This window comes from Apis mellifera, linkage group LG1 (assembly GCF_003254395.2).
Source record: "Apis mellifera strain DH4 linkage group LG1, Amel_HAv3.1, whole genome shotgun sequence".
NCBI lineage: Eukaryota > Metazoa > Arthropoda > Insecta > Hymenoptera > Apidae > Apis > Apis mellifera.
Window position 1 is genome coordinate 9,135,386 of NC_037638.1, and position 11,080 is coordinate 9,146,465.

Genomic DNA, 11,080 nt, shown 5'->3' on the forward strand with positions numbered 1-11,080 from the left:
AAAATATTTTTATATGTAGTAAAAATAATTAGATTTCATGCAACTACAAAATTATAAGCATAAAAGATTTATTACTTAAAGTAAGCTGTAGTTTTATATATGAAATATTTTGATATACTTTATATATTAATATTTAATTTTTAATATATTAAAATCTATTTTAATATATAAGAATACATAAAAAAATATGAAATTTATAACGGATTTAGAATACAGATATAACTATTTTTTAAATAACATATTATTTATTTTTATAGTTTTAAAAATAAATTTTGATTTTATGTCGTATGTGTAGTTACTTTTTCTGTTTTGAAGTTGACATTTATTTTTTTATTTCTCTAGGACCATGAAATCATTTAGATTTTCGTGAAAGTCATTCTTAGTTGAGGTTAATAATAGTTCTTGCTAAAAATTGTAAGCGAAGTAGTTTAAAGAGGTGTTATAATAATAATTTGTGAACAATGAATACTGAACAAATTCTTAAGTACGACATCAAACAATGTTTAAATTTAATAATAACTGGTAAAAATGCAGATGTTATTGAAGGATGGACCAGACTTCAAAAATTAGAAAGTGAGCCCATATATGGGCAATTAAATAATTATGAAAGTATTTTACGAGAAATACTCAATGATGAAATAAAAAATGTACAAGAAGTTTCAAAAATTATGATTTGGTTTTCAAAATATTTGATGGAAAAACCATTTACTGTTCATCCAATTTCAAATGATATAGCAACAATGTTAAGAAATACAGAAATCAGTGATATGTCTCATTTGACAATGATACTTCAAGTATTATTAGAACACAGTGTATATTTACCAGAATCTGTGAGTCATTCAAAACTTTGTGAAGCAATTGTTATTAGTTTGTCTACTTTTGTAATGCCATGTGATCCAAAAAAGATTTCAGAATTCAATGATAATGCTACAAAAGTACAAAACTTTTTAAAAATAGTAAGATCAAAATCTAAGAACATTGAAAATGATAATTTAATTTTCATATGTTTGCAAACATTATATAGAATAATATCTGATACTAAACAAAAACAAGATCCTGGACCTGGTTTAGCTGCTGTATTACAAGTAGTAGAACCTTCTATTATACCACAAGCTGTTAATTGGATTCTTTCTGAATCACATTCTGATGCCCAATTAACTCAAGCTTTAAAAGTTTTATGTAGTTGGCTTCCAAAATGGATAGGTGATCGATTAAGTATTTGGATTATGGAGTTTATACTTGGATTAGAAAAAAGACATAAATATTCAATACTTATTGAAGTTACAAAAGCAAAGATTGATGTAATGTTTCGTGCTTTATCTGTACCTGTATTTCGTCAAAATGCTTCCACAATTATATTTTATATATTAAAAAGACAAGGATCTCCAACCTTGTTTCAAAGTATAATAAGAAACACACAAATAGTGATATCTTTTTTTCTAATGAAAGAAGATTCTGAATCTAGCAAGGAATGCATACAAAATTTAGTTGATATTATGAAAATACTTACATTAAGATTTTCAAATCAACGTGTTTGCAATAATTTAGAAAGTAGCTTTCCAGTTCAACCACGAATGCACATTATTAAAGAAATATGGAATGAACATGTTTGGATAGATGAAATGGAAGAAATTGAACCAATAATTGAATCTCCAAAAACACATTTGGGAAAAGTTGGACTTTCAAATCTTGGAAATACATGTTATATGAATAGTGTATTACAAGCATTGTTAATGACTAAACAATTTTGTTATGAAGTATTAATGTACAAACCTTTAAACAAAACTGATGATCAAATTGTACTTAAAAAGTTGCAAAATCTATTTGCTTTGTTATTATATTCAAAAAGAATTTCCTTGGCACCAACTGAAGTTTTATTAGCTTCACGTCCTGCTTATTTTCTACCGGGTCAACAACAAGATAGCTCAGAATTTCTCTGGTTAATATGTTATTAATATTTTAATACTTTTTTTATTAAAATAATAATTTATAATTATTATTTATTAATTGTTTATTAATAAAAGAAATTATGTTATTTAATAGAGAATATGTTTTGAATTGTTTAAATTAAATATACATTAATATTTAAAATAATATTTGAAAAAAATGTTTTTGCTAATTATTTATGATTTAATTGTAATATTTAATTTTGATTAAAATATCTTTCCATGTAATTTAAATAATATGTTATTTTTTCAACAGTCATCTTTTAGATCTTTTACATGAGCAAGAAAAATCAAGTACTATAAATGGTGAAGCTAATACTAATCTTAAATATAAGGATGATAGAGAAATAAATGATATTTCATCAATAAGTGAGGAAGGAGCTAGTATTAAACGTTGGACTACTGAAGAAGATTTAAGTGGAAGTATTGTATTAGAAAGAAAAACACAATCATTAGCAGATTTTACTCATGGTATTTTCCATTCTTTAATCTTTTTTGTTAAAATGTTTGTATAATAATATTATTCTAAGTATATTTTATATTAAATTTATATTATTGCAGGTGAAGATTTAGCACAAGTACAGGAACTTAGTGATTCACATTCGGATTCTACAGATAGTGGAATACAATCTGTAGGTGGAGAAGATACAAGTACTCAAGTACCTCTTGTGCATAGAGTATTAGGAGGAAAATGTAAAATTACTTATCAATGTGCTCAATGTGATACTAGTTCTGATAATACTGATAAATTTCGCGATTTACAATTATGTTTCCCAGAAGAGATTCAAGAAAATCAGGAAGTTTCTGTTCAAGATCTTATAAATTATTATCTTACACCAGAAAAATTAACTGGTGAAAATAAATATCGTTGCGATAAATGTATGAAGTTATGCGATGCACAAAGAATTATAAAAATTTTGCATGCACCTACATATTTAATTTTAATATTGAAACATTTTCGTTACGATTTTGATACAAGATTAAGAACAAAATTACGACACAAGGTGATGTATAATGAAACTATACAATTACCAGTATCAACATCATTATGCACAACTACAGAAAATTATCAGTTATATGCAGCTGTTGTTCATTCGGGTTATAGTATGGACTATGGTCATTATTTCACTTACGCTCGCGATTCGAAACAAAATTGGTATAAATTTAATGATAGTTATGTCTCACAAACGACATTTAACGATTTTAAGGATTTAAAACCACCAGACACGCCTTATATATTGTTTTATGAAAAAACTGTGCCATTTGAAGGACTTTATGATGAAGATAAACCCGAATTATTAACATTAAATAAACATTTACAAGAACTAGTAGCAAATGATACTACAGCTTATATTGAGGAATTGAGACATCAAGCTGAAAAATCTCAACGCGGACGGCATAATTCAATATTATTTCGAAAGAATGAGAATTCTGATGATGAAAATCCTCCACCTAGTAACTGTCGGGGTGCAGTTAATATGCCTGCGAGTCGTTTCCTCTATTAAGTTATTTTAACATGAAAATGATTATATTCTTTTATAAAATTAATTAATTGTTCCAGGTAAATTTGTAATACATTTTCCTTATGTTAGTAAGAAAGTTAACAGTTCCTTTACAAGTACAGTACTATTATATCAATTGGTGTAAACGCATTCAAGAACAGTATTGTATGAAAATTTTTACATATTTATTTGTTGTAGTTTTAATAAACTTTCTGACGTGTATTGTTCTAGAATTTCTATATATGTAGAACAAATTTGTACATGATTGTATATTTCACAATTATTTTTAATATTTGCATAATATATGAAGAAAAATAGGCGAAGAATTGTTAACATTAATATTACAATATTAAAATATTGTAAAATATATATAATGAGTATTCGCGAATTGTATTTAGTATACTTGTTTCTTATGAATTTGAAACAATTTTTTTCTTTTAATGTCATATGTATTAAATTATAAAATTAAAAAAGTACATTGTTATTGGAGTTGGAAAGTGTATTATAAAATTGTAATGGAAAGAGAATACAAACTCAGTATTTTTTAAGAAATTTAATATAATTGGCTGTGTTTTTACATAGTATATGCAAATAGAAAACAGTATTTATGTAATATTCAAAATACTATCAATTTTATAATCATATTTTGTCATGTTTTCGCACACAATGATTTGATATCCATTTAAACAAATGCCTTTTGTCATATAAAAAGATATAAATGTCGTTTATTAAGCAATTTTTTACTAACATTTATTCTGGCTTCTAATATTCATTACTTGTAAATTGATAAATATAATGTACATAAATTTATAACATATTTGACAAATGGTAATTGTATTTACATTACAATTGTGACAGAATTGATCAATGAAATTTTGTTAATTATTATTAAAATAATAAAATTAAAAGAAAGTGTAAGAATAATATCAGTTATTATTGTAAATAGAAATATTTTAATTGTAGTTATCTTAAAAAAAAAGAAAATAACTCCAAGCATTACAAACTGTGATAAATTTATATACTGTCAAATTGATAATATTAATTTAGTTTAATATTCAATAGATAAAAAATACAGTATCAATTTTAATTTATAATTGAAATATAGTAGTATACAATATTTATTAGATTTTATGTATTTATAAATCTCTTAGTATACAAATAAATCATACAAAACTATTCTTTTGTAATAGACTTAATTGTTGTATTTATTACTAATCTAATATTTCTTGTAGTTTTAAAAAACAGTACAAAGAGAATATATATTTATATATTTACAAAATAAAAAATAAATAATCGATGAACACTTCATTGCATAGTTATATATATTATTAATAATAATATTATTAATTATGTGTGATGCAATTATTTTCTATTCATTAGTTTAATAATATAATAATATAAATTAAATATTAAAGATTTACTAAAATATAATTAGAAATAATAAAATAACATACGATTATATCTATTGCAATATAAAATTATTTGTTATTCTATTTTTATTACGTATAATCGAAATAAAATATAATTGAATTCAATATTTTATCAATTTTATGTTATGAATTATAATCAATTTTATGACATTATCAATATTTAATTTAATATATTAATAGTATTTTAATATTTTTATCTCGTATGTCACGTTATAATTAAAGATATATTCTGTTTAAGATGTATTCTGATAACAATGCATTCATTTAATGATTATGAATACTTTATGTAGATTTAATAAGGAACCATTATCTGCTATCTAGAATGTATGTACATTATAAAGTACATTATTTTTATCATTTGATAGATCTTTCTTTAAGCTAGATGGTTCATTTGTTTTCCATACGCCTTACTATCATCATGAAGAAAATATACTTAGCTGTTTTTGCTAGTAAGTTTTGTTAAATTTATTATTACGTGTATTATTTTATTATATTATTATTAAAGTTGCTAATACATTGAAAAGAGAGTAAAAAATTGAATAAAAAATTGTTTAATATTCTCAATTGATTATTAGGTAATGTAGGTATGATTTCATATGGTTTATTCTTTGGCTGGCCATCACCTTCATTGTCTCTTTTAATGCAAAATAATAGTTCTATACCTTTAACATCACAACAAGCTACATGGGTTACATCCATTCTTACCATGGGTGCAGCTGTGGGTGCAGTATTTTGTACTTATATTATAAATATAATTGGTAGAAAATTGACTTTACTTTTCACTACGATACCAATGATAATAGGATGGATGATGATTGCTTTTGCAACGTCAGCATGGGTAACTTTCATTAAATGTGCATATTTCATTATTATATAAACATGTTAATCGAAAAAAGAATATGATTTTGTGAATTTTACAATTACAATAATTTTTCAATTAAAATGATTCTATGATTAGTCTGTAATTTATTATTTTATTTCTCAGAGATATAATTAATACTTTAAGCCATATAGATATGTAGATATTGTCTATTGATATTAGTTGATATTAACTATGAGATGTATAAATGCGTATCGAGTATTATTTAATACTTAATTTAATATATTTTTTTTTTACAATTCTTATAATAAATATATTTTGTATTATATTAAATTATTTTGTATTATATTAAAAAATAATCGATGATTTTCGAATTTTTAAATATAAAATTTTCACTATTTACAAAAGATTTATTTTTCTTTCTCAGGAATTGATTGTCGGTAGATTTTTTTGTGGAATAAGTAACGGAATTGGACATATGTCTGCTACTATGTACGTAGGTGAAATTTCACCAGCTAAAATAAGAGGAATATTAACTTCATCGTTGATCGTAGCTGTAAAATTTGGTATACTGATTGAATGGGTAATAGGACCGTTTCTCTCTTTGAGAGATCTCGCACTTGTGTCATCATCAATACCAATTCTCTTCTTGGTGATTTCGATATCATTACCGGAATCTCCGTATCATTTAATGCGTCATGGGAAATATCAGGAGGGGATTACATCTCTTATGCATTTAAGAGGAACTATGGATGTTTCTAAAGAAGCTGAGATCATCGAGAAATACATAAAAATTGATCTGGCTAATAATACTGGATTGTGGGAATTGATCAGCATCTCAGGAAATCGGAAGTACAGTATAGTATATCATATTTTTGAAATCTTTAAGTGATTTTAAACATTCTTAACACAATCTCAATAATGGTCAAATAATAACTTCTTTTGATTTCAAGGGTGAATATATTTAATTTCTTTTATTTTATAGAGCGTTAATAGTTGTACTGGGTTTAATCGCGATTCAACAATGGAGTGGCAGTATGGCGATACTTTCGTATGCCGAAATAATTTTCAATGAGACGAAAAACGGGTTAGAAGGCCTGACTATGATATTGGGTGGTATCCAAATAATATGTGTGGCGATCAGTACATCTGTGGTGGATCGGTACAATAGAAGGACTTTACTCATATTTTCAGCATCGGGCGTTTTCATTTCCACTTTCGTTATTGGTTTATCTTTTTTCCTTCGGGAAATGCAATTAGACATCAGTGGGATCGTTTGGTTACCAGCTATTGGAACGATATTTTACATTATCATGTACGCCTTCGGCTTGGGCGCACTTCCATTCACAATGATGAGCGAAGTTTTTCCTACGAATGTTAAAGCGCTTGGCAATACAATTGGAATGTTATGCTGTTATTTTTGTTCTACTATCGTCACTTTCTTTTATCAACTTATTGCTATTCAGTATGGGACATATATCGCATTTTGGTTCTTTTCTTTCACCACTATCGTGGGTATCATTTTTATATATTATTGCGTGCCCGAAACGAGGAGAAAAACATTGCAAGAGATACAAGATCAATTGCATGGATATAAATTATAACTATAATTAAACTATAATTATTTATCATCTAAAATGAAAAGGTACGTATATATCTAAATTTTGAAAAAAAATATTATCTTTGCGTTAAGAAATTTATAACTTTTTAGAAGAAACTTATGAAATTTATATATTTGATAGATAATATTTTCTTGAATTGTAAATATGAATTCATTCAACTTGTTTTTAATATGGATATTCATATTGGACGTCATTTGATAGAAATAAAAATAGAAATAAAATAGAAATTTTAGAGAAACCAAATTCATTATAGAATATAGTAAACTGTTGACAAGATTGAATCGTTTCTATACAAATTGAAGATTTAATGGATTCATAGAATTGCTTTTGAGAAACTCATATAAATCAGACAAGAGAATATTTCTCTGATTATTAATGCTGTCTTAATTTGATATTTTATAATACAATTATTTTGAAATTTAAATTTGTTTAACGGAATAAATTGTCTTAACAAATCAATAATTTATTATTTTTTCTAAGATAATTTATATAATTATCATAAACATTAGTTCTAAAATATATTTTTAAAATATATTAATATGAATATATAGAAATTTATATTTTTGTCTTCACATTTAAGAATTATTTAAGACAATTTATCATATGATCAAACATTTTGTCACGAATATAAGAATATTTAATATTTTATATCTTATTATTATTTATTTACTCATAATTAAATAGTATAAAAAATTAAAGATTATAAAATGTTCTTTATAAATATTTAATCATAGCATATAGAATTTTTTTAATAAATTTATTAGATTTATCCATTTATTTATCATATAAAAAGAAAATTAAACATGAAATAATAGGAAGAAATAATTATTGATAAATAAATATAGATTAATAATTTATATATCGCATGTTGTACTTCAATATTTATAAAATCTATATGTTTTTCAATTGAATTTTGAAAAGTTATTAGATTACGTAAACTGCAATTATATCCGTGTCCTCGTTACATATATATATATATACATATATATGTAAAATACATATATATTTGGATAATCCATAATTTTCCAAATATTTCGAAATAAATTATTCATTTTGTATGTAAGCACTTATATTATAATAAGTGATCCAATAAATAATTAAGGCATTCCAATAAATAAACATGTCTCATGTATAATCGCATAATTTTTATTTTAGAAGAAATTATTTTTAATTAAATATATAAATTTTGTCAAATTTTGTATTGTATTCATGAAATAATTCCATAAAATAAAATTAAATAATTTAAAAATAATTTCTGATTATATAAATGAATTAATGTCTTTAATAATATTATAACCAAAAATATATATTTTAACATATGTTTATTGTGTTTATTTATAAAAATATAGATTGACACACATACACACACACGCATTGCATAAAATCATATTGCTATATTTAAAAAATTATACCAAGAATGTTGATTTATATATATATATATATCTTATTCACTGATTTTCATGTTTGTTATATGTAATTATTTAATTCTTATTTTTGCAAAACATTTGACCATAAATGAGTTGTTGTATCATTATAAATGTTAGATTATTCAATAATGGCAACAAAGTTCATTTAACTTTATGATGATTTACTTGGCACACACTTTATAAAATAAATATTATCAATGTATTTTATATTTCTATTTATTCTAATTATTCAGAACGTAATACTATAATGATAATTATAGTAAAACATTTTAATGAGCCGTTATCGCGGCTTGTTCACCTTGTCTGAAAAGAAAAGACTGATAGAATATTTTTTATCTATGCAATTACATTTGTTGCGAAACACAATTTTATTTCTTCGTAGAAACGTTCGTGTTAGGTGGCAATCGTCAATATGTCAAATATAAAACTTTATTTGGTCACTTTTGTCGGTAAGGAAAAATGCTATAAAATGTGTCGATTATTCGTTTGCAAGTTATAGTACCAATAATCGTTCCGATAAGACAGTGTGTTTAGCTCAACTCAACGGCGGTCTATTTTTGGGATGGACGTCCCCAATGATAATCGATGGTCTTCCCTTCGAAATCACTACGAGCGAGGCTTCCTGGTTAATGTCAATGTTCAAATTAGGAATGTCATTCGGATGTCTCGTTTCGATATTCATCGCTGACTTTATAGGAAGAAAAATTTCAATATTACTAGCCATCATTCCTACATGCTTAAGTTGGTTATTAATAGTATGGAATTCAACAACAATGGTACATTATAGTTTTCAGATTATTCATTAAATAATTATATTTAAATTTTCGTTTCATATTTCAAGAGCATAAATGAATATTCAATATTTATACAACAACTCGGTTCTCAATTTTTCACATTAATTTACGTTAAATTGTTAATGTCATATATTGATACTTATCAAATGTAATTTTTATTATTTTTTAGAATCTGTACATCGCACGTTTCATAGGCGGTGTAGCCAACGGTATAATTTTCACGAGTGGCTCTATGTTCGTGACAGAGATCTCTCCTACGAACATTCGCGGTGCCTTGTGCAGTTGCTTCGTATTAATGGATTATTGCGGTAACCTTTTGGGCTATGTAATCGGCTCGCTTGGCACTGTGCAACAATATTCTTACGTGGCGTTGTCGTTGGCATTGTTGCAATTTGTGATGTTTATCTGGTTCCCGGAAACGCCTTATTACTTGTTGCGGCAAAAGAAATTCGAGGCAGCTATGGATTCTTTGATATTCTTACGTGATTCGGCCGACATCAGCGAGGAAATGGATTCGATCATGGTGTGGGATGCTGGCAACAAAGGAACGTTATCTTCCATCTTCAATCTAATATCTAAATCAGGTAGATTAAATTTTGTAAAATTTTCAGAAAAAAGAAAAATCCTGTATCTGATACATTAAATATTTTTCAGGTGGGAAAAAGATAATCTTCATCAGCATTGGTGCAATGATGCTGCAAGCGTTCTCAGGCTCGATCATTCTTATTGGCTATCAAACGATCTTCGAGAATTATAACGAAGAATTGCAAGAAGTTTATACGAGCATCATTTTAATAACGATGCATCTGATCTCATCCTTGGTGTGTATTAGTTTAGTGGATCGTTTAGGGAGGAGACCTTTGATGATTACATCCACAATAGGCGTTTCCAGTTTCAGTTTTCTATTGGCTATTTACTTTTACGCGCAGGAAAACTCTATATACAGTATGGATCTACAAATATTACCTTTGATAGCGATATTGTTTTACGTTGTGAGCATCTCGTTGGGATTGGCCATTCTGCCTTACGTTATCATAAACGAATTGTTTCCGATATACGCGAAAGTAACATGTGTCAGTTTTTGCTTCTACGTAAACTTCATGTGGTCGTTCATTATGTTGCGTGTCTGGAATGTCGTCGTGTTACAATATAACGCATATTCTATTGCATTCTTGAGCATCTCCGCGCTAAACGTGTTTAGTATTTTTTACCTAGTGTTTTATTTACCAGAGACGAAAAGGAAAACGTTTTTGCAAATTAGAAAGAATTTCATCGAAGAGTGATTAAGGATATATTCGAATTAAGTATTTTTCAGTAGATTTATAATTAGTTATTAATTGTTGCAAGCTGTAGAAAATAACAGTACCACTGATTTAAAAAACCACATAAATTATTTTATTGAAAATGTTAGAACAGCCTTTCGAATGTCCACGTAGGACTTCTATATAAACAGGTACCAACACGATGAAATTTACAATAATATGTACATTTATATCAATATTAGAGTAAGAAACGCACTTATTTTTTTCATTGTTCTTC

The 11,080-nt window shown here is 25.8% G+C and overlaps 2 protein-coding genes across 2 annotated transcripts; both read left to right on the top strand.

The window, feature by feature from the left end:
• The first annotated feature begins 330 nt into the window (after positions 1-330).
• Positions 331-4,005, top strand: LOC412114 (ubiquitin carboxyl-terminal hydrolase 35). The gene is made up of 3 exons (XM_006568119.3): positions 331-1,939; positions 2,203-2,417; positions 2,508-4,005. Exons 1-3 carry the CDS (start codon positions 462-464, stop codon positions 3,449-3,451), a joined length of 2,637 nt encoding a protein of 878 aa, XP_006568182.1. The 5' UTR covers positions 331-461; the 3' UTR covers positions 3,452-4,005.
• Positions 4,006-5,219: 1,214 nt separating this feature from the next.
• On the top strand, positions 5,220-11,076 carry LOC726505. Its single transcript, XM_001122237.5, has 8 exons — positions 5,220-5,327; positions 5,454-5,716; positions 6,126-6,550; positions 6,684-7,299; positions 9,145-9,196; positions 9,273-9,523; positions 9,711-10,125; positions 10,196-11,076. Exons 1-8 carry the CDS (start codon positions 5,261-5,263, stop codon positions 10,822-10,824), a joined length of 2,718 nt encoding a protein of 905 aa, XP_001122237.3. The 5' UTR covers positions 5,220-5,260; the 3' UTR covers positions 10,825-11,076.
• The last annotated feature ends 4 nt before the right edge of the window (positions 11,077-11,080 follow it).

What these genes read in the sequence shown, in the direction of transcription:
- LOC412114 (XM_006568119.3), top strand. Translation starts at nt 462, where the DNA reads ATGAATACTGAACAAATTCTTAAGTACGACATCAAACAATGTTTAAAT. An exon ending in GATAGCTCAGAATTTCTCTG is followed by an intron (nt 1,940 to 2,202) that starts GTTAATATGTTA and finishes TTTTTTCAACAG; the next exon opens with TCATCTTTTAGATCTTTTAC. An exon ending in ATTAGCAGATTTTACTCATG is followed by an intron (nt 2,418 to 2,507) that starts GTATTTTCCATT and finishes ATATTATTGCAG; the next exon opens with GTGAAGATTTAGCACAAGTA.
- LOC726505 (XM_001122237.5), top strand. Translation starts at nt 5,261, where the DNA reads ATGGTTCATTTGTTTTCCATACGCCTTACTATCATCATGAAGAAAATA. An exon ending in ATACTTAGCTGTTTTTGCTA is followed by an intron (nt 5,328 to 5,453) that starts GTAAGTTTTGTT and finishes ATTGATTATTAG; the next exon opens with GTAATGTAGGTATGATTTCA. An exon ending in AGCATCTCAGGAAATCGGAA is followed by an intron (nt 6,551 to 6,683) that starts GTACAGTATAGT and finishes TTTATTTTATAG; the next exon opens with AGCGTTAATAGTTGTACTGG.